At 48.5% G+C, this 23,483-nt stretch overlaps 1 protein-coding gene across 8 annotated transcripts in view; it reads right to left on the reverse strand.

The window, feature by feature from the left end:
- Nucleotides 1-12,958: 12,958 nt before the first annotated feature.
- The window catches only part of Rubcn (rubicon autophagy regulator), a 63,293-nt gene continuing 52,768 nt past the window's right edge, over nucleotides 12,959-23,483 (reverse strand). For all 8 annotated transcript variants that reach the window (XM_060370250.1, XM_021635324.2, XM_021635323.2 and 5 more), the window contains 9 exons: nucleotides 20,871-20,928; nucleotides 20,037-20,169; nucleotides 19,302-19,447; nucleotides 18,631-18,695; nucleotides 17,969-18,207; nucleotides 17,333-17,394; nucleotides 16,782-16,935; nucleotides 15,675-15,768; nucleotides 12,959-15,460 (listed from right to left, as the gene is read on the reverse strand). In XM_060370250.1, coding sequence (XP_060226233.1) covers nucleotides 15,282-15,460; nucleotides 15,675-15,768; nucleotides 16,782-16,935; nucleotides 17,333-17,394; nucleotides 17,969-18,207; nucleotides 18,631-18,695; nucleotides 19,302-19,447; nucleotides 20,037-20,169; nucleotides 20,871-20,928 — 1,130 coding nt within the window. In that variant the 3' untranslated portion in view covers nucleotides 12,959-15,281. The remainder of the gene's footprint in view (nucleotides 15,461-15,674; nucleotides 15,769-16,781; nucleotides 16,936-17,332; nucleotides 17,395-17,968; nucleotides 18,208-18,630; nucleotides 18,696-19,301; nucleotides 19,448-20,036; nucleotides 20,170-20,870; nucleotides 20,929-23,483) is intronic.

Here is a 23,483-nt window from a genome sequence, read left to right on the forward strand (position 1 = left end):
TACATACAGGCAAAGCACCCACACACATAAAATGCTACTACTGCTACTAAATAATGATAATGATAATAATAATAATAATAATAATAATAATAATAATAATAATAATAATAAAGTCGGGGATTTCCTGCTCTATTGCCAGGTACTTTTAAGCCAACCCGATCTAGTAGTGGCTGATCAGCCAGGCTCCTGGTTACTCTGGACCTGGGCTTGTTGCACTCACTCTCTCTCCCGATCTTTCACCCCCTCCACCAAAAGCGTACACACCAGAACCCGGTCTGAAGACTCCATGTCTCACCAACCAGGCTCCAAGCTCGCTGCAGAGACATCCGTGTGGACACCCAGAGAAGGCACATGAAGCACACTGGGATACAGGTAGCATGTAAATGGGTTACCTGATCAGATCAGTGAATGAGTGCTAGCTAGCCACCGCCAGGAGGCCTGCCTCACCAGAACCGAATGGCCAAGGGAGTGAGAACAAATTCGGGATCTCTCTGGCCTCTTGGCAGTCGGCTCAGCTGCTCACCTGTCTTCTGGTTTGGAATCACAGGGCCCAAGCACAGCAGGAGAAGAAAGACCAGCCGCATAACTGCAGGGATCAAGGCTCAGTTTCAGGAGCTACCCACCGGAGAGTGCTCACCAGGCATCTGCACACAGAGGAGGAGCCGGGCGACACCTGGTAGTTGGCAAGGGGGTGGCACTGTGGCCTCAAGGTGCAGGTGTCCCAGCTGTTCGGATTAACTTACCTAAACAAGGGCAGTTTTTACATCTTACAGCTTCCGAGCTCCAGGAAGAATCTGAAATGCCAAAGTGGCAGAGATGCCAGGGACCTCAGAGAGTATCCGACCTTCCTGTTGGATAGACAAGGACCCGGAGGCCTGGGGCGACATGAGATGCTTTGGGTTCACATAGGATAATATGGAGAGCTGAGGTGACAATGCCCCCCTCCCCCAAGTGCTGGTCCAAAATGAAGGATAAAGTAGGCGTGGCCCTATGTACTACAGCAAAGAACAGGGCATCTCTGTGCCCTTGCAGAGGTCCTCTGCCTGGCAGAGCCGCTGCAGTTCTAGCTCAGACTCAAAGGGTTGAGGGAAAGTCATTTCAAGGTTAAGGGATTAAGACTTTTTCCTGTAGCTCCTATTTAAAAATGAAAAAGAGAGAGAGAGAGAGAGAGATTGTTGGGTATTTGGAAATGACTAGCTGTAATTTGAAATTGGTTATATCTCTGGCCAAGCAGGTTCTGATCAAGCTCTGAATGCATCAGAGGGGAGAGTGGGTGCCTGGGACAGAAAATAGCCTGTCCTAACCCTAACCCGAGATTTTCCACTGGGAGCTGCCGAGAAGACCCACCCTAAAGCTGGGCCCCCCTTTCTGGTGGCAGTCCACATAAAAGACCACGGAAGAAGAAGTCTTTTGCTTTTTTGCCTGCCTACCCTTACTCATGCTGGCAAGTTCATCTATCCTGCTGCGGAGGCATTCTCCCAATAGTGTTAGAGCCTGCTCACTTTGGTATTCCAAACCAGAGTGGACACCAGCTGAGACATCCAGCCTCACTGATGAAGCAATTACCAGATTATTGGCCTTTCCGTCAGGAGACAGCCAATGTCGGACTAGCCAGGCCGTAGCCTTTAAACCATGTTAATAGATTCCCTTTTTAATATACACAAATTCTCAGTTCTATTTCTCTAGAGAACCCTAATACAGGACTCCCTTTCTCCTCTTTGTGTCCTTAGCATGTTTATTTATGCTCTTTAAAATTTCATTTTAGCTACTGTTTATTTTGTACGTGCAGACACACACGCATGCCACCCAGGTGCATTTGGAAGTCAAAAGACCAGTTCTGAGAACCAGCTCTTTCCTTCTGCGTGGGCTCTGAGGATGAAATTCAGGTGGGCAGGCCTGGAGAGCAAGCTCTTTACCCACTGAGTGCTAGCACCCTCTCCTGTCTTGATTAGCTTTTTACGTCCAGGGTTGTGGCAACCACAATCACAAGGAGAGGATGAAGAGAATGGCAACACGATGAGCCTGAATGAGCAGAAAGATGGAAGGGGACAGGGGTCCCAAAGGAATGGCTGTGCACAATGGAACCGGAGTCATCAATTGATGTGCTTCACCCTGGGTGGCTGGCCTCCTGTTGGGGTTCTTGCAACGTGCAGATGAAAACATAATGGTACAGTAAAATCTTTAAAAGTGCTGGGGCCGGGATGAAAAACTGGCTCTCGGGGAGCTGGCGGCCACGACTGTGATTTAGTGAGACCTGTTCTCTAAACTAACTGATAACACCACAGAAGGGACTTGTTTATCTTCTCACAGCCCCAGAACTCAGAAGTCAAACACCAGGCCTCACTCTGTTAGTTTAGATGTGTTTGTTCTTAGAAAAAAAAAAAATTCCTTGGGATTTTCTACATCATCACGTCATCTGCAGACAGAGACCAGTCTTACCTCCTTTTCCTGCCTCATAGAGTGGATAGAACTTGTTTCGCTGTGTTGACTGAAGAGAGTTGAGAGTGGGCATCTTCTTAGTCCCGATGTTAGGGAGAAGGCATGCAGCCACAGGCCCAATATCTGTGTTTCCGTGAGCTAGCTCAGCATCCTGAGGAGTCACTTAACACTGAACTTCCAGGGCCTTGAGTTGTGGGGTTTGGCATGGAAGAGATTTGTCTGGTTGTTTGTTTCAAGATGGAGTTTCTCTGTCTTGTCCTGGTTGCCCTAGAGCTCTGCAGACCAGATGGCCTCGAACTCACAGAGATCTTCTGGCCTCTGCCTCTCAAGTGCTTTTGGGATGCCTGGCTAGGAGGGATTTCTTTGTTTGCTTGCTTGCTTGCTTCTCTCAGAGGCCTATGGGTGTCATCATGCTGAGTTACAGCATGAGGTTTTCCACAGAATAGAAGCAAAGACCTAGAGGTTGCTGTTTCTCTAGGCGACTTGGCTATCTCTTCACCCACCGGGCCAGGTTGCCACGCTTGGGAGCAGATAAAGAGCCTCAGCAGAGGACTGGAGGGAGAGAAAGCGAATGGAGCAGAACACCAGGACCGTCAGCAGATGGCACCACCAGCCCAGGGGAGGACAATGTCCTTTTTCTCTAGGGGAGACTGCTGTAGGGACAGCATTGGGCTACTTCAAACATCACAGAGGAGTTAAGAAACAGTTCACTCCGGTAACCCCTCCAGATGGCACAGGGGCCTCTGGGCTGACGTATTTCCAGTGAGGTGGGAGTAGGAAGGAAGTCCAATTTGGCTTAGTTGAGAGTAGTGGATGTTCAGAAGTTGGCAGAAAACGTGACCATTGTTTTGGAGGAGTTTGGCCATAAAGAGGAAAGGGAGGGAAATAGGCTTAAGAGTGACTGTTTTCTTCTGTTTTTTTTTTTTTTCAAGATTATTTATTTGGGTTTTGTTTTTTTGTTTTTGTATATGGTTTTGTTGTTGTTTTCCCTGAATGTGTGTGAAGCACATACACGAAGAACCTGTGGAGGCCAGCAGAGGACATAATAGTCCCCCAAACTGGAGTTAGAAGCAGCTTTGAGCTGCCGTGTGTGTGTGTGTGTGTGTGTGTGTGTGTGTGTGTGTTGGGAACCAAACCCAGGTCCTCTGCAAGAACAGTGAACTGTCTTCACTGCTTAGCCATCTTGGCTGGGAGCCTGGATTTCTAAAATGGAAACCCTGTCTGTACTTTATCAGTTATGGTTCTACTCTCTCTTGAGAAGTTAAACATTCAAGAAATGGCCACGGTGGCGGATTAAGCCGCATCCTCCCGGGACAACAGTTCATTTTCTGTACGCATTGGGTCTATGGGATATTTTTATCTGGCTTATCTTTCTTTTCTTTTTTTTTTAAACAGGGTCTGGCTATGTAGCCTGTGCTGGCCTACAACTCAGAATCTTGCCTCAGCCTCTGGAGGGCTGGGATTACAGGCTGAGCCAGCACGCCCAGCTGGGGGAGAGTGCCTTCTAAACACGGTTCAGCATTTCAGCAGGGCCCACAGAGACTTCTGCATCGTGGTCCCTGTAACTTAGCGACAGGGCAGAGAATCACAGGTGGGGCCTGGCGGCAGAGTGAGGAGGGCGTCTCTTCTAGATGCCACGTTTTCCCTGTGACCCGGGGAGTGGTCCCTGTGAAGAGTGGGAAAGTGGGGGCTGGAGAGATGGCTCAGCGTTTGTTAAGGCTGCATTCAGCTCCTGACGATGAGTTCTGTTCCCAGCACCCACGGCGGTGCTCAAAACTGCTTGTAACTGCAGTTCCACAGGAAGTGGCCTCCACGGGCCCGTGAACCTATTGCTTCTCACCCCCACCCAGCCCCCACACACAGACAGTGCACACATACACGTACTTTAAAATAATAAAAAGAAATATTCTAATGTAAAAGTGAGCCTTCGAGAGACAGTATTGCCTTGTTGCTTTGGCCTGAGACCTACGGGACGTGAAGGGCCATGATTTAACAGTAGCCGACTGCACAGCCGTGTCCATCTTCCCCCAGCCCTGACAGTGGGACTGGGTGGCCCCAGTACATATGAGCAGGGATAATGTAGAAAGGGGTAGGAAGGGCGGGAACTGCTGGGGGTGATGCGCCAGGAGCTGGACTGCAGGGCCCCAGGGGTTGAGGAGAGAAAGATTTGTTTGTTTGTGTTTGTTTGTTTGTTTGTTTGTTTTAGCGCGGTCACCGCCCTGAGCCCCGGGGAGGGCTGGGTGCCCCCTGGCGGTGTGGAGCGCATAGACAACACTGCGGTGAAGGCACAGTACCCGCCCCCATGGCACTCCTGAGGCTGGGTGAGGGACCGAGCTTTCTAAACAAGCCTGGACCCCACCAGGTGGAGGCAGAGAACCCACTCCAGCAGGTTGTCCTCTGAGCTTCACATGTGCACCATGGCATGGCCCTCCCCACCCCACCCCCCCAAAAAAAAAAGAAAATTAAAAAAATGTAAAGCCAAGCTTTACAGTGGAAGCGACAGCAGGCTTCCGTTTTTGTTTTTTGTTTGTTTGTTTGTTTGTTTGTTTGTTTTTAACGACCAGCTGACCCTTTTGCAACAAGGGACACGTTTTGTACGGTTTTTGAAGGACTCGGATGGGCGCCTCGCAAAAGTGTACGTTCTGGAGGGTGGGCTTTTTATAGCTGAAGAAAACGCAAAGGATCAAAGTTTCTGTGCCGCTTACAGTGACTTAACACGATCATGGTTTGGGGCAGGCACCCTCGAGAGGTGGCCTCCCGCAGCTGCCCCCCTGGTAACTTGAGTAGAAGGGAGTGCCCGGGACGGAGGGAGGGCCTGTGCATTCCTGGATAACTTCAGGGCGAGCTTGGTCTATAAAAAGAAGGCTCGGCTGGGCAGCTAAGCCTCAGGAGACAGGGTGGGGTCTTGGGGGAGGGGGAGGCATGTTTGAGCTTTCAGGCCAGCTGTAGGTGAGCTGCGGAATGTGACCCCAGCGCTGAGCTCTAGTAGCAGCCATCCTCCAGAAGTGTAAGAAGACAGCAATTGTCTGAGCAGGGCAGGCACTCCAAAATTCAGTAATTCATACTCTCACACCCCATCCCCACCGTTTCCCTCAGTACACACCCACTCCGTTCTAACCACCCCTCCACACACACCTGCCATTGGCAAGGCCCGCGGACTTGGGCCTCCAGGGCCTTTCCTGGTTTTTACTGTCCTGAGTCAAGCCTTTTCTGGAGCACAGCCTGGCCCCCTTCTCTCTCCTTTTGCTTATCTTCTAAAGCCTGCAAGATTCAACCCAAGTGCCTCTTTAGAGGTTTCCTGTGAACTCAGGGTGGATCAAAGACCCAACTGCAGTAAAATGGCCAGCCATCCAAAATCCCAAATGGACCAAATGGAGTGTGAGTAAATAAAAATGCAGAGCTGACTGTGTAAGCACTGTGTGCAAGTCTACCTCATTCCTTTAAAAAAAAAAACCAACAACACATTACCAGCCTGGTCTACAAAGGGAGTCCAGGACAGCCAAGGCTACACAGAGAAACCCTGTCTCGAAAAATAAAAAAGTTGAAAGAGGGCCGGCAGGATGCTTCAGTGGGTAAAGGTGCTTGCAGTTTAAGATGATCTAAGTTTCTCCTCAGTCCCCACGGTGGAAGAGAACCGACTCCTGAAGGTTGTCCTCTTTCCTCCACACATGCGCTGTGCCGTGTGTCTACCTATACACATAGGTGCACACTCACAGACACGTACAATATTTTTTTAAGTTAAGAAAGAGATGGTGAGAGACATAAGCCAGCCTCAAGAATGGACCTTTATTTCTTGATTTATTTTATTAGCTGCTTAGTAATTTCTCAGGGAGGATCGAGGCTTCATGAAGCAGCCCCTTCTCCCTCCCTGATGGAATGACCTTGACAACAGCCTGATCTTCAGTGATCATGCTTACGGGGAGTTCAAAAGCACGAGGGCTATGCCGTGCCTGCCAGACAGAAGCGCTTTATAACACTCTCCTGCCTCAGGCCCCATGGTGTTCCCCAAGCTTTGGAGGGGCTGATACAGCTAGCCATGCGCAGAGCTTCTTACCTGTGTCATAGGAGCTGTAGGAAGAACGAGAATCGGAGACAAGGCTTCCGTTTCGGTCAGGTCAGGCTTGTCTGTGATCTCAGCGTATGGGTCCCAAGACTTGAGAAGTTCTCAGCAGCTTCCAGCTCCTGTGGCCTTGACTCGTGAGCTAAAATAAACCCCTTTCCCCTTAAGCTGCTTTTGTCCGAGTATCTTTCCACAGCAAAATGAAAAGAAACTAAGAGAGAGAGTTGGTGCTGAGAAGTGGGGTCTTTGGAGCTGATTTTTGGGAGGAGTATGGAAGGACACGAAGATGTTTGTGTTCCGTGTGAATTCTCATTAGATGACTTCTGCAGAGAAAGAGTTTAGTAATCAAGGATATTTATTTATAAATAAATAAATATTTATATTATTTATGACTTGCTGACGGCAGTCATCCGCTGTCCCCGGCCATCGCTGACACCACCCAGTAGACCCAATGGATCATCAAAGTGGCCATGGAGGTTGTGCATGGTCTCCATAACTTCCTCTCCCCAAAGCTGACATGGCTACAGTTGCTGCTGAGTGCCAAATTGGTCAGCAGCAAAGGCTGACACTGAGCTTCTGATACAGTGTTATTTCCCAGAGTGACCATCCAGTGACCTGGTAACAGACTGACTACATTGGCCCACTTCTGTCATGGAAAGAGCAACCGTTTGTCCTCACTGGAAATCATACGTGTTCTGGTTATAGATTTGCCTGTTCTGCCTGTAATGCTTCTCTGCTAACTATGGTCCACGGGCTTACAGAATGCCTTGTCCGCTCTCGTGGTATTCTGCTTTTGACCAGAGAACCTACTTCACAGTCAAAGAGGAGCAACAGAGGACCTGTGCTCACGGAACCCACTGGTTCTGCCATGTACCCCACCATCTTGAAGCAGCTGACCTGCTAGAATAATAGAATGGTCTTTAAAAGACAGAGAGCCAAATAGGTGGCAGGGCTGGAGCAGGGTACTCTGGAAGGCAGTACATGATTCGAACCAGCACTGGAGTATGTGGTACTGTTTCCCCCATAGCTAGGCCTCACAGGTCCAGGAAGCAAGAGGTGGAGGTGGGAATGGGGGACAGCTCACCGGTACCCCTAGTGACCCACTAGCAAAAGACTGTTTCCTGTTTCCTCAACTTTATGACCCGGAGGTTTAGGTTCTAGAGGAAGGAGTGCTTCCACCAGGAGGCAAAGCAAACGTCCCACTGAACCAGCAGCTTAAGACTTCCTCCTGGCCACCTTGGGCTCCTAATGCCTTTGAGTCACAGTTTCGCAGGAGAGTTTGATTCCAACTACTAAGGGGAAATTGGGCCGCTTTTCCACACTGGAGGTAAGGAAAGAGTGCATCTGGAACGCAGGAAGTCCTTTAGACATCCTGTGGTATTACCATGTCCTAACTACAACAATCCAATCCAGTCAGGATGAGAAATGGCCCAGGCCCTTTACAAATGAAAGTACGGTCACCCCTTTGGGTAGAGAGCCAACACTAAGGTGCTTGCTGAGGCTGGAGGAAATACAGAATGGATAGCAGGAAAAGGTGCTCATAGATGCCAGGTAAGGCCACGTGACCAGTCCAAAAAACGAGGGTTGTAATTGACATTAGCGTTTCTGTCCTATTTTGTTAACAATATGCTTGTTCATCACACACACATACACACATTAAGCAGACAGTTGTGTCTTCTTCCCTGTACTTATCATGTGATGGAACAACAATTAAGACAGTGTCGGGAGCTAAGTGTTGTAAACCCAGAGTATATTTAAGATCTGGGGCACTAAAAGCCTGTGGGGGCTGAAGAGACGAGCTGCCGGCCACACCTGCAGGGGTTCTCTCGCTCACATTAGTTAAGGTGAGAACGCCATACCGTGTGGGCATCTTCCACTGGCACCCAGAAAAGTGGGGTCCCAGGGAAAAGCTTCACTTCGGCGTCTCACTGGCGAGTCCGGAAACTGTTTGCCACTGTCACAGCTTCTCCACTCATCAGGACGCAGCTTTTCCAGACCTCCAGTGTGGGCCGAAGACCAGCAACTCTCCAGGGACCTGCCAGGCCTTCCACAGCACGCTGGAACTGCCGGGGCAGCCAGCCCTGTGTGCTGAGCAGCTACTGGGTTCTTGGCCTCTCCAGTACGAAGGCAGCCATTGTCTGCCTGCCCAGCCTAAATCATCTAAGACAACCTGGTGAACCTCTTCCATATCTACTCATTCTATCAGTTCTAGAGAATCCTGACTACTGGGATGTCTTAAGCAAGTTACTTAAACTCTCTCTGCCTTGGTTACTCGTTTAGAGTGGAATGATAATGCTACCTACTTCAACGAGTGTTTGGGAGGGTTAAGGAGTCATCCCATCTAGAGATAATCTAGAGTGGTGCCCGGGACACAGAAAGCACTCTCTGTGTAATACTTTCACTTATGTGCTCCCATCTTAAGAACTAAGTAGTAAATCTCTAACGGTAGGAACTGCAGCCAAGAACTAGTTACAAACACACACACGAAAAGGACCACACAGCGATGGCTTTGATCATTTTAACTTGAACAAGCAAAGTCAATATCCTGCCTTTGCTTTTGCCCTCTCTCAGTGTGTTCCAGGGCTCTCTCTCCTGTCCCAGTGAGTACCAAGGCTCTCTGGCCTGAACTGAGGTCAATCAGACTTTTAAGGCAAGTGCTTTATTCTCTGAGCGATCTCACTAGCCCTAACTTCTTTCCTTAACCCAAAGCCCATTTAGTCTCTAGAGCAGTGGTTCTCAATCTGTGGGTCATGACCCCTTTGGGGTTTGATTAACCCTTTCACAGGGGTCACCTAAGACCACCGGAAAACAGGTATTTACATAACAATTTATAATAGTAGCAAAATTACAGTTATGAAGTAGCAGCAAAAAGGATTTATGGTTGGGGACCACCACAACATGAGGAGCTGTACTAAAGTGTCACAGCAACGGAAGGTTTAGAATCCTGTTCACCCACCACTGCCTTACCCTCAAAAATTATACATATACCACAATTAAAATAATGTTAAACATGCTGAGAATGAAAAGATCCACAAAAGGAGGAAAGTACATAAAAATAAGTGTAGTTTTATTAGAATGAGAGATTCCTAATTTTAAAAATCAGTAATTCAAAAGTAATTGCAGCTGGGTATGGTGGTGCAGGCCTTTAATCTTAGCATTGGGAGGCAGAGGCAAGGAGGATCTCTGTGAGCTGAAGGGCAGCCTGGTCTCTGTTACACAGAGAAACCCTGTGTCAAACAAACAAACAGACAGACAGACAGACAAAACAACAAAGAGTAATTGCAAAGATACCACAGCTTAGGAGCAAAACAAGTTAATCCCCCTGACTCTAGGACTCCAGTAACCACATGGGAAAAGGAGACAGCCAGCAAAAGTGATAGCGGGCTCTGCCTGCCTGGGCCTCCTTTCCCTTCTCTTGGCTTAACTGGGCAAAGCAGAACTGGAGCATGCGGCACACCCCGGAGCTCTCTGCACTCCTGGAGTAGTGCTGGGCAGACCGTTTCCTTCCTAATCATCCTCATCTTTGCTGCCAGGAACTTCAAGCTCCTGAAGCAGGCAAGTCAGGAGCCCTTTGATGTCCTGGGCAGAAGGTAAGGCACGGGCTGCAGTTGACCAGGGCAGAAGAAGGGCAGTGATCATTCGTGCGTATTTTAAACCAAAAGTTCAAAGGGAAACAGCTTGGCTCCTAACTTAGCTCGTATCTCTGTTGTTAGTCCAGGCGCCCCACCCACGCACCACAGAGGCCACAGGAATGCACACAGAGCGTGGCCAGTGCCACAGCGTGACTGCTCGGTTCAGCTTCCTTTCTTTGGGGTGTCCCCATTACTCAGGAGCGCGTCTTCGGCTCAGCTGTTACTGTGTGGCCTGCCTTGCTGGCAGCAGGCTCAAGGGGAAGTCTTGGGATCCTTTGGTCCCTGTCCTTCCTGAGGCATCCCCAATTCTCCTGAGCCTCTCTACTCTACCCTATCTTGTGAAATGTGCTGTTCCCAACATTCTTCTCTGCTTAAACTGAGATGGGACTGATAAGAGATGGGCTCTGTCTTCTTGTAGGTTCTTAGGTGATGAGGCGACAGTCCAACAGAAGATCTTCTGAGCTGTGCTAGAGCCGCCTCCCCAGGAGAATATCCCGCTGCTCCGCCCTTTCTCTGCAGCGGATGATGGCTTTTTGACCAGTCACCCACCTCTTCAGATAAAACTCTTCAGCAGCTTTCCCACTGGCTAACTTGAGCTGCTGTTTTAAAAATACCATAAAGAGGGAGGCTTACCTGATAAAGATTTCTCTCAAGGCTCTGGTGGTTCAAGTCTGACATCAGGATGCTAGCAGGGTTGGGGTCTTGGTGACTATAAACTGGGCACCTTCTGTTTACAGGTGCCTCTGTGCCGCACCCCAACACGATAGAAAGAGCTGCCTGCTTTCTTGCATTCATTATAAGGTGTATCATGTGGCTGGGCTGTAATGATCACCATTTTTCTCCCAAAGCCTTCAATATGAGTTTTAGGAGAATACATTGTCTATTGCACCAATTATCAATATAAAAACCTAAAATTTCTAGATCTATTTAGAGGCAGACTCCAGGACTTGGAAGATGCAGAGACAAATGGATTAGTTTAGTCATTGTCAGCTGTACAGCAAGGTCAAGTTCAGCCTGGGTGATGTAAGTCCTTGTCTTTAAGGGGGGCAGGGGGAAGTTATGGGGAGATTACTCATCAGGTAATAGCAATAGCCTGATGACCCAGGTTCGGTCCTTGAAAACCACGTCTCAAACTCAAGTCTGATCCTCAGAACCCATGTGAAAAGCTGGATGTGGTGGTGTACATCATCTGAAAGCCAGCCCTCCTACACCAAGATGGGAGGCAGAGACAGGAAAATCGCCCATCTAGCCTGGGGTATGCAGCACAGCAGAAACTGATCAGAGAGCCCCACTCAACAAAAAGGGGATGGCTCCCTCCCAAAAGTTGTCCTCTGGCCTATACAAACGCTGTGGCACACACGCACACTTTTTTAAACTTAAAATTGTAATTGGCTGTGATGGTGCACATCTGTGACTGAGGCAGGAGAATTTTGATGCCGGTGTGGGCTATAGAACATACACAAATCTGAATCAGCAAGTCCTTTTATGTTCCTGCTCCAGGTCCTTGTAGGGTCCTCACACGTGCCAGCCCGTTTGGAGATCTCGGCCCCTGAGCCACGTTCTTGGAGAAGTTGTTACAGAATTGCTCTTAGAGGCTTTACCTTTCTCCAGTCCCAGTTGGGTATCTTGGTTTTTTGTTGTTGTTGTTTTCCTTTGTAGCATTAGCAGGGATTAATGACTAGCTGTGCCTTATCTGCAGATTGGTTCTAGGGTTCCCAAGATCCACCAATGCTCAAATCTTTCACATAAAATAGCCTAATATTTACATCTTAATATCATTTGCATATTCATAACTTTGCATATTGAAAATCATCTTTATGTAACTCATAATATTTAATGTAATGGAAATAGCTACTAGAGTGTGCTCTTAAATTTGTGGTAGCTTTTACTGTATTTTTTCCTGAATATGTTGGCTTCTTGAGTCTCCCAAGTGCTAGGATTAAAGGCATACGTCACCACGTCCAGCTTTTTAACCAAAGCCTGACCACACACATTCACCCTGGTGATTTTGTGCAGTGTCTGTCTACTGCACAGTGTTTCACTTCCTTATAGGTAGGGCCTGTCTACATTTTGCTCTCTGTTACAGCCCCACAGACTACCAGAGAAATTGGTATATAGCAGGGACCTGAATATCTGATGAAAGTGAATGAACAGGAAGAAACTGACATGACCCCAGACAACTGAGAAGAGCCTGAATTTGTGTGGGAGGGGGAGAAATAGAACAAGATACAAAAAAAAGAGACCATCAATGAAGTTGAGAACAGGTAGTGGGAGGGAGTCAGAAACAACCAGCTTTCAAATCCGAGCGACTGGTGGTTAGGCTTGTAGAGGTAAGTGTAGGTTTTAGACAGTGGTGGGAGATGATAAAAAAGACATTTAAAGAGCCATGTACACAGTGTTCGGTGTATGTGACCTATTATCCCAGCACTTGGGAGGCAGAGGCAGGAGATTCCAAGTTTGAGGCCAGGCTGGGACACATGGTGAGACCCTGTCTTTAAAACCCAACAATAATAACAATAATAAAAAAACTAACAAAAGCAGTCATGTGGAGAACACGCCACAAAAAATTACACGGGTAAAGCCAGGCTGCCGTGGTGCATGCATGCCTGTAATCCCAGTGCTGGGGAGGCAGAGGCGGGTGGGTCTCTGTGATTCGGAGGCCAGCCTGGTGCACAGAGCGAGTTCCAGGAAGGCCACGGCTATACAGAGAAATGCTGTCTTGAAACAAGAAAAAGAAATCACACGGGTAATTTTCAGATGTGGCTGCTTTTCAGCAGATACATCATACCACTCCACAGTCATCAAGACAGCAAAATAAAAGGCAAGATTTAATTTCCTTAGTTTATTAAAGATGACCATGAACTGTTAGGATCTGCACGAATTACAGCAGCTGAAAATCCAGTTCAAAACACAAGTTGTACACAAACAGAATGCTTTTATTTAGACTCTTGCTCCTTTTCTGTTAGTTTAGCACACGCTCTCAATCCTCGGCAGAGGGAGCCTCCTAAGTGCAGAGCACTCGGCTTCCACACCTCTCAGTGCCTTGGAGCTTGTCTCCCTCTGTACAGATGTGATGCTCCCCTCCCGCCTCACCCCAGAGGCAACTCTCCTCAGTGTATTGGATGCCTCTCCCCGCAGCAGGGGAGACTCAGATACTGTAAAGTGACAAAACAAAGTGCTTTCACAAGAAACACCCCCTCGGTCCCTTCTCTCCCATTCCCAAATAAATAAACATATGGGTATTTGGTCAGTAACGACAGCACAGAATCCGGAGCACTGCAGAGATCTGTGCTCTAAGGGGGTAGGGGGGCAGGGAAACTGGAAAGTCAGCGAGAAGGCTGAGGTCAGCTGGAGAGTGGGTGGCGGCAGCCTCCTCCAGTGTGGTGACTTGGAGTGAGCAGCTGGACGGGAAGTTAGCCATGAACTGGAACTGGAGGCAGAGTCTGAATCCGAGGTCTGACTCAGTGACAACTGAGTGGAAGGGACTTCTAACCAACTCTCTCTGGCCCTGGCCTCAGCTTTCTGCCTGAGAACAGGCCCCACCATAGAGCCGTCAGCTCCCAAGGCTGAAGCAGAGGAAGGCACCTGGATCAGTTAGTTCCCTGACACATTCCCTCTTGCTCCGTTAGAGCTCAGCTTAGCTGTCACGTTGACCGCCTCTCGGGGAGATCCCTCGTCCCCTCCGGCTCAGTTACCTGTCAGCTCCCACCAACCAAATGCAACTTTGTCTGGCTTCTTGGGGCAGTGCCCGGAGCAATGATTTTAGTAGCTACCACGGACAGGAAAACCCAGAAGTCAGCTCCAGAACAAAAGCATGGTGGTCATTAGTTCACAGAACCACCAGGCTCTGAGAGGCAACTTTGACCAGTCTTTACACAGACGTTAGACCTGCAGCAATTCAAACACCACCACAGACATGTCCAGCCTCATCCAGGAAACTTCTCACAGAAATGCACATTAAGTGATGGGGGGAGGGAGGAGTCTATTACAATCAGTAACATGAAATGGATGGTTCAATGTGTCACCGAGGCTGAGTGTTAAGTGCATAAGTGGCATAAAGGCGCCTGTTATTCTGAGCAAACAGAAACATTCACAAACTGTCAAGTTCTCTAGTGCTGCTGAGTGGGAGGGCTTCTCCCAACTCTGAGAAAAGAAACTAAGGCAAGAGATCAGCCAACAGGGAGGGCCCAGCTCTGCTGGGGGAAGGGGGTGGAGAACGGAGTTGGGTCACAGCTGTACTTAGAACCACAATGGTCACACAGTCAGACAGAGCAGTAAGGGACCCATGTTAAGATGGTGGGTGGGGCTTCTAGCCTCTCCTGAGGTCGGCGTCAGGGACTTGCCTGAGCTTGAAGCATACCTGCACTCAAGTTAGTTAACTGAGAGACTGAACACCCCAGGGGAGGCCGCCGGCTCCTCTGTCTGAATAAACATGCCTTAAGCACCAGTTGCAGCTTCACTTATGCTTGCGGTGCTGACTACAGATGGGCCTGGCCCAAGACTCAGTTCTGTTCTTTGCTTCAAGCCCACCAGAGTACACGAGCAGCTCGTGCCCACCTATGTCTGGGATATTTGAAACAGGGGAGTTATGGTTGCCTCTTGAGGTCTCTGAGGATTCTAGGACAATGACGGCTCTGTTCCTACCTGTCCCTTAAATACCTAAGTAAGTTGGACAGAATGCCCACTGTGTAGTCCCATTCTCTTCCGGGCCTCAGGACTGGGACAGAGAAAATACCATTCTCCTATTTCAGCAGCAAAGGAAAAGATCATTGGCTGAGAAAGGCCTGGCTCAGAAGTTGAGGACTACGTCAAGAGTGGGAATGATCCTTGAGCTGCAGCTGTAACCAGATCTGGTCCCAGTGGAGCAGGACAAACGTGTCAGAAGAGCTGGATCTTGATGTCCTGACAAAAGTCCCTGACAAGAGGCACTCCCAGTGTCAGTTCTGATGACAGTACTCGATGCCCACAGCATCTGTCACAATAGACTGGACCCATCAACCAATAAAGGTTGCCTACATCTGGACGGCAGACAAGTCATAAAAAAATGACAATATATATATTTGAAAAGGCCTCATCTTCCTTGAAGGTGTGGCTCAGTTCTCTATCTGACCCTAGTCAGACCCTTGGACAAAAGAGCTTAGGTGCGTTCCTCAGGTGGTCTCCAGGATGGTGGCCTCTAGAGCCAAGGCTTCTGTGGGCTCCTCCTCATAGTCAGATAGGTAGGACTCCAGGCTCTGCTTGGCCAGCAACTCCCGCCGGGCCTGTAGGCGCTCACACCGGGGGCAGCTTCCAGACTTGAAGCAAGCTTTATGGTAACATGCTTTACACTCTATTTGGTTGAAAAAGAGGGAGAGAAAAACGATTTGTATTAATCGGAGCTGGAAGCAACTCACCAGCACAGCCGCTTCTTCCCAGAGCACATGCTCTAGTGGAGGGCTGCGGAGCTACTCACTGACACACACTCTTGCCAACAGAGGCCTCTCGGGGAACACATTCACTCCGTGTCCAGCCTTGCTTGTCTCAATGCTAGCATCCGTCCTCACCTTCACAGGTCCGGCACTTATGCAGCTCAAAAGGAAAGATGATGTCATCCTCATTCTGGCAGAACTCACAGATGAAGCCCTTGGCTTGGCACAGCTGTGGGGGAGAATGGCATCAGGAGAGTGAGGGACTGGTCCAGAAGGGCTCTACTGTCCATGGTGTAGAGCCTAGGGCTGGACTTCTGAACATGAGAGCCAAACCAGGGCTGGGCACCATCACACAAAACTTAGGGTAAGGACAAAAGACACAGGCTTGAGAAGCCCTGGCCTCTGGAACAGCCTTCTAGGAAGGTATGGAAGGCAAGGAATGGTACTGAGTAAGAGGGTCCTCAAATCTGCAATCCAGTCTGAGTATCGATTTTATCTTGAAACATGTACCACGACTAATTAAGATGAAAGGTAGAGTCAAGGGTGTCTCCCCCAAACAATGCCCTCTAGTTGGTTACACTACATATGGCCACCCCACCCCCACCACACACAGCCCTCACCCCATCACAGGCCACAGACTGGGCAGCCGAGATGGGCAGATCTAAAAGTATCATGTCCAGATTTCTAGCACTGTTGATCCTATTATGAACGACAGTTAAGTTATACTTGTAAATAGAAGTTTCAGAAATGCTATCAAATAAGCTATTTCATTAGCCCTCAAATGCTCAAGAGGAAAGGACAGTTCATCTAAGAAATACCTTCATTCCAGAAAGAAGAAAACATGCTTACACAGACAGCAAACTGTTTGAAACTGTGATTGAATTAACAGCCTCTAGAATCTGGTCCAAAGTCCTCTGGAGTGTGGCAAGTCTTCACTGAAGGCTGCTCAGTCTAGCCCAGCATCGACTCCTGCCCAGATTCTTTTTAGTTTCTCAAGACAGGGTCTTGCTGGACAGCCCAGGCTACCTCTGAACTCATGGCCTCCTGCCCCAGCTCCCCAGTGCTCCTTTTCTAACCCCAGGTGAGCTCAATGCTCACTAAAGAGAACAGCAAGCCCTTCTGGTTTCTCTCCATGTCAACTGGCCATGTCAAGCTTCTGGAGCTAAATGGCAAAAACCCTGCCCCTCCATTCCTCTTTGCTAAGCAATGGCTAGGCTGCATGGTAGAGCTCAGCTCCCTCACCATGCATCTCTCCACGTGGGCAGCTCCTGCTCTAGTGAGCTCAGCCAGACGGGGCCCCAGTTCCCCCTTCTTGGTTGCAGTCAGGTCGTTCAGTGAGTATAGGTGGAGATCCTCTGTCAGGTGGCCTGGGACTATGTCAAAGGAATCCAAAAGCCTACAGGAGATGAGAGCAAGTGGGGGGGGAGAGGAAGCAAACATCTCTTACGGCATGCATGTGACAGTACAGAAAGCCTTACTCAGCAGGAACGAAGCAAGCGGGGGCTGGCGACATCCAGCCAGCCCAGGTATTCTAGGCTACCCCAGCTTCCCCATACTACCACATATTTCATTTATACACCCTGTAGAATGAGCTTGGAAAATGATGTCCGGCCCTGGACACGCAGTCCTTTCCAGAGAAGACACAGATGTAATTACTGTCAAGGATTCCCATTTACTGGTTTCAGACATTTCTGCAAACTCTTTCTGGCGTAGAACAGAGCCAACTGTTGGGACATGCTCGTTTCAGAGACAGCAGGGTGGCCAGAGGACCCTGGCCTCCGTACAAGACTTACTCTTTGGCCAGTCGGCACGTCTTAAACATGTTCTTCATGTGGCACAGCTGAACCCGCAGCAGCTGAGGACAAGACAGTGGAGAAGAGGAGAGAAGGAGCACTTAGAAGGCCAGGTAGTGCCTTCAAACCTTGCACTAAGTAGCCAGAGTTGCACTGCCCTTGAACCTGTCAGTCAACACCTTCCACAACTCACCTCAAAGTGGTCTTTGGCCAAGGAAGGCCATTCTTCTAGCTCAGTATGCTCATTCAGATACCTGGCAGCCACTGAGAACTCTGGGATTCACATTCCCAACCCTGTTCTCGGTGAGTGCAGAAACTGTTTTGCTTTCAAGTGCTATCTACAGCCTTAGAGCTACTTGAGGTTCGAGACCCTGGAAGGACAAGTACCCAGGAACTGCGGTAGTGTAGCTCTGTGGTACCCAGGATCTGTGGTAGTGTAGTTCTATGGTAGGGAGCTTGCTGGTCCTATGAGCATCAATGGGCTATGGGCTCAGAACCCAGCACTGAATATCAGACAGACAAGAAAGTACAGAGAACATGAATGGTGACTGTGACAAGGAGTGTGGTGACCTCAGAAAAGTGCAACAACAGACCCAGAAGCTAGGAGAGGAGGAACAGGCATGTCAGGTGTCTTACTCGGACTTGATTGAGCAGCTTGACCTTCCTATAGAGGGCGCTGTTGATGTCCTGCACGTTGAAGAGGGGATCATTCCAGATCTTAATGAGCAGGTCCTTGGAAAAGTTGCTGACATAGTACTTGCTGAAGTCCCACTTGCGCAGAATCCGGCTGGGGACGACCATCTGGGTGTTCTCGTGGCAGCACTGGCAGAAGTACTTGCCCAGGTACTCACAGTACCGAAGCCGCTTGATATAATCTAGGAAACCGGGAAAGCCAAAGGCCAGTTGTGACTTTGTACTCAGAGGCTAGTCACCATTCAAAGGCAGGCAGGGAGGGTCAAACGGCTTCTAACCACTCCTGTGGGAATTTTCTAAAGCTGGAAAAAATGCACACACTGGGATCTATGGTTCCTGCACCCCCTCCTGGAGGCCACTGAGGAATCCAAACCCACCAGAGTTGATGAGACCCGGTCTCTAAGAACCTAGCTGCCATGAAGCGGTTTAATCAGGATACTGTAGCGTACTGCTCCCTCAGGTAATTCCCCACAACTGCAACTCGAGCCTAGGCCTCGCCTCCTATTCCAGGCCCTTCTTCTCCCCTTCCATCTGCTCTGACCTCCTCCTGCTACCTCAGACAGACAGGGGAGAGGACAAAGCTCTGAGTCCCGATGGGAACTTACCAGGGTCTGTGCGGATGCCACATCCCGCACAGCGGTGATTCTGCTTGGCCACAGCAATCTTCCTCCTACAGAAAGGGGAAGGGTACGGGGCTAGCAGATGGCAGCTACACAAGGCTGAGGTGTGAAGGGCGAGGATACAAAGACTCTTGTTAAGGGTGGGAGAGCCGAGAATTCACCACTTCCTTTGTAGAGTTGGACAAAGCTCACTTCTACTGGGAGAACCAACACAAACTGAGTGTTTATGAGGTTAGGATTTACTGGGTCAGGCTATGGCAGTGATCGCATGATTATCCTCAACAATGAACCACAGTTTCTGTACAAATGCAAGGGATGAGGAATAATAAATAGGAAAGAACAATGGAAGATGAAAGCATTTATCTGAAAGGAGAAGTGAGCTGATGAAGTACTGGGAGGAAGGCAACAGTTGGGAAATGCTGATTTAAAGGGGGTGGGGAAGACATTTCAGGTAAGTATGGGGGAAAGCTGAAGGGCTAAAACTAAAATGGGGAATCTTCCTTCTCTGCTTCTAAAACACAGAAGTGTGTGGGAACCCAATGAGGCAGAGGCAGGGAGGCAGAGAGGCAGAGACAGAGAGGCAGAGGGAGAGGCAGAGGGACAGAGAGGCAGAGAATGGATCCTTCTGACAAAGGGCATGGCCACTGGGAACTCACGTTGGGGCTGGATGAACATTAAAGATGATCTGAGGCCGGGGTGGAGCCCACTCCAGGTTGCCACGTACACGGATACGCAGTTTGTAGATGTCCGCGTGCTGCCCATCATCTGGTGAGATGGGCAGTGAGTCGGGGATAGGCAGGAGCTGCAGGAGAAAAGAGCATGTGAGTGGGCTTGGACAGTCAATGGGAGCACATATGCAGTCCTTCTGGACACAAGAGGAACAGAGACGATGAAGCATATTTCAGAATTACCACTGGCCTGAGGCTTCAATGAACCCTGATTTTAAAACAAACTAGTAGGTACCACACTACCAAAAGCAGGATCTTGAGTTCCAAGAAGCAAAGGGAAACAGCATTCTAGGGTGCTGCTGCCTATTGCTGATACTGTCCCTACACTTCCCACAGCCTTTACCATGCCAGCTCACCTCATGTCTTAAAAGATTCAACTACGGAGCAAAATGGAGTTTGAACAACACACTTTCACAGTGTCTTAAAGTTAGCCACAAAACAGGAGTTTTTCCTATGTGGAAGAGCACAGTGAAGGAGCAACTGCCAGGGAAGACCTAGGCAAGCTAGGACTCACCCATCCAAACATTCACTCAGTCACTCAACACACTGTAGCAAATGGGCTTCCTGAATAAGGAAAGCTACATGCTTCATTCTAGACTGGGGCCATTCGAGAAAGGAAAACAAGATCATAGGCTCCAGGCGGGGAAGACTGGAAAGGCCTACCTTCTGTGGGGCATCATGCTCTGGAACTAGCCACTCCAGCTCGGAGGCAGCTGGAAGCTGCATCCCCTCAAACTGCTTCAGAAGGCCCATGGCCACCGCTTCAGCTGATGTGGAGTGTAGGAAGCAGTGGGAACTAGGGAAGACAGAGTCAAGGAGAGTTAGTGCCCACAGTCAGGAAGACTGGAGCTTCCTTTTAGGACCCAAGACCATATGCCTGAACTTCTCAGCTGCACCTGGTGTCTGTTGAGTTTCTTTGCTCATTGCCAGACACACGTGCACTGCGAAAAAATAGACAGTTCTGGGCTGGAGAGATGGCCCAGCAGTTAAGAGCACTGACTGCTCTTCCGAAGGACCTGGGGTCAAGTCCCAGCACCCACATGACAGCTCACAAGTGTCTGTAACTGCAAGATCTGACACCCACAGACATACACACAGGCAAAACACTGATGCACATAAAATAAAAATAATTAAAACTATACAGTTCTTAATCGTCATATGACCATACAGGAGCCCTGAGCTCGCCTACCAGCATTACGTGGTAGTACTACAGTACCTGTACTTCTGTACCTGTACAGTTCTGTATTTTCCTTTCTCTAAAGTTCAGTTTCTTTAACTAAAATAGACACTACGCCTGTTGATAAAATAAAGCCAGTAAAGCTGCTACTGTACCTCTCAAAGATGCAGTGGCCACCACAGGGCAGGGCAATCACTTGAACCCTGCCTCTTCTTGAAATGGGATGGCTTTCGCTGTGACCTTTCTCAACCACAGGCCACAAGCTGGGTTTGTTTCTCCATGTACCCCAAGGTTATTAACATGAATGAAAAGATACTCACAAGGCCTGGGAGAAGGATGCTTTGCCATTTGAGACCGCACTCCTCCGGATGTCGGCATCTGTGTGGAAACCAGAGATAAGGGGAGCAGGAAATGGGAAGGGAAGAGGAGCTGAGGGAACCGTCACAGGGTGCTGCAGCTAAGTGCCAGGGTGGCAGCTAGGTGCTACATTCTATGCAGAGTGTGGAGCAGGAGAAGCTTACACACTACTTCAGAGTCATCTCCATCCATGTCACAAACACGCCAAATTAGTGACATCATGCAAAGCACTGAGAAGGCCAAAGTGATTACAAATCGAGGGGGAAACACAAACTCGGATTTGGTGTAAGACAGTGGTTTGCAGGCACGTAGGAATGCATTCACTACAGGCACACACGATGATGACTAAATCTCTCCTTCTTGCTACAGTCTCGAGCTTTCTTAATTGAGATGCTCCCAAAGCTGGTGTGGTAGGTAGCTCTCGCCTGTAATACCAGCACTGGAGAGGCCGATGCAGGAGGATCGTGTGTTGACAGCACCTAAAGGTAAGGGCTCTGCCTGGCTTTTTTAATGAGCTGTTATCACCTAGCACAAAGCTTAGATTCTAGAGGTTTGTAATTACATCCCTGTGGAGCTGCAAAGTTGTGCCCAGCTGCTTACCGCTACCCCCAAACACAGGTGCTTTCTCCAGCTTTACAATAAAGTTGCACGGGATGATTTTACTTCCGGCTTGTGGCCAAGGGCGGGAAAGAATTTCACCATCGCTTGAGACCTCCTAGACAAGCCTAATCCAGCTTCCCACTAAGATTGCCAACATGCCCTTTACTATAGAAACCTCATGCATAATTACAGAAAAAAAAGAGACTTTCCAAAGCATCTCTCTTCCCAGACAAGGTTTCTCTGTGTAGCCTTGGCTGTCCTGGTCTCGCTTTGTAGAGCAGGCTAGCCTTGAACTCACAGAGATCTGCCTGCCTCTGCCTCCTGAGTGCTGGGATAAAAGGCATGTGTTATCATGCCCACCCCCCCCCAGCATATTTCTAGAGTCAGGCCTGAGCCCCCAGAGACCTCATTGTGCCAAATACTACAGAAGTCATATTCTAGAAAGTTAGTCAGCATCTAACAAAGTCAGGGAAAGGCTATTTTGGTAATTTTGTCTCTTACTTCCTTTGATACCCACCAAGAAGTTCCATTTTTCCTTAATTAATCCTGCACAATGACCAGTGTCCGCTGTTTGAGCCCCTCAGCAAAGCATTAGGCTCATATGACATCACTCTGCATGTGGCCATGAGTAGCTCAGTTATGCTTCATGTGTAATTGCACATAGATTCTTTCATATGTGCAACTGGATTACAGGCCATCTCTGTGAGGAAATGAGATTAAATCTAACTCACTGAGCTTTACAACATCTAATACACAGTTCTGGACACAGCGCAACTCAAATAATATTGTTCACAAGCTAATGGCCTCAAAGCTACATGCAGCTTTCAAATGCATTTTGGTGGGCAGTGCTGGACATCAAACCTGGGGCCTGATCATGACAGGCAAGCGCTCTAATACTGAGCTGTGTCCCAGCCTTTACTCGATTTTAAAGCATATAAAAACAAGACATCAACTTCTTTATTCTTTTTGCTGGCAATTACAGAAAGACCATTCTATTTCACAAGTATGGCATTTATGTCATATTTTCTGTCTGAGCTTGAGTCACTCAGATTGTATAGATCCCCAAACTGTTGCCTAGTCCACTGTCACTAGTGTTGGTGAGGAAGAGGATGAAAATATCTGGGCAACAGCAACCAGACCTTCACACAACTGTGTGTTCTGCACCAATGACTCGGGGATCACAAATGCTGCTTGGGATGAACATGACTCTTGTCAAATAGCAGTCATGATGCTTCCTATATGAAAGATTTTCAGAGAGACTTTCCTGAATGGAACTGGCTAAAAGCAATTATAATTTTTTCAGATTTCATCCTGCTTGGGAGTGATAGGGAAAAATTAAAGAAAATCTTAGACAGACATCTTTCAAGAAGGAGTTAACCAATTTTCAGACCATAGAGCCAGGCTGTCAAAGAAAGTGTTACATACTACATAGAAAGGAGGCAGTTGGTAACAGTTGTTTAAGAAAAACCATTGTCTCCATAAAACTACAATCATGCCACATAATGGTGTTTCTGTCAGTAGAGGCCAATGTATATGACAGTGGTCCCATGAGATTTTATCATCAGTCATCTCAGCCTGTATAAGAAAATTCTATGATCTGTGATAGTCACACGAAATCACCTAGGGATATATTTCTCAGAATATAACTCTGAATTTAAGCGAAGCATTTCATCTTCAAATAAGGAAGTCTTTTTCCTCCCTCATTAGTCTCTTTTCTTTACAGCCTATATAATCAAGCTACATTTAACATGCTTATTATTCTTTTTAACCAGATATACAAAAAGGTCAGAGGAGGTATGTGACAGGGGCCTTTTAGCTAATCATAAATACCACTAGTGTGTGGAGGACCACACTACCTTGGGGTAAGGATCCTACCCCAGAGCAGAGAGTTGAGACAGCACTGATGGCAAAGTGGATATGACGCCTGCTGCCCACCAAACGCCCTGAGTGTACTGAGGTGTGGGGCATCCTGCTGA

The sequence above is a fragment of the Meriones unguiculatus genome, chromosome 17, assembly GCF_030254825.1.
Source record: "Meriones unguiculatus strain TT.TT164.6M chromosome 17, Bangor_MerUng_6.1, whole genome shotgun sequence".
Taxonomy (NCBI): Eukaryota; Metazoa; Chordata; class Mammalia; order Rodentia; family Muridae; genus Meriones; species Meriones unguiculatus.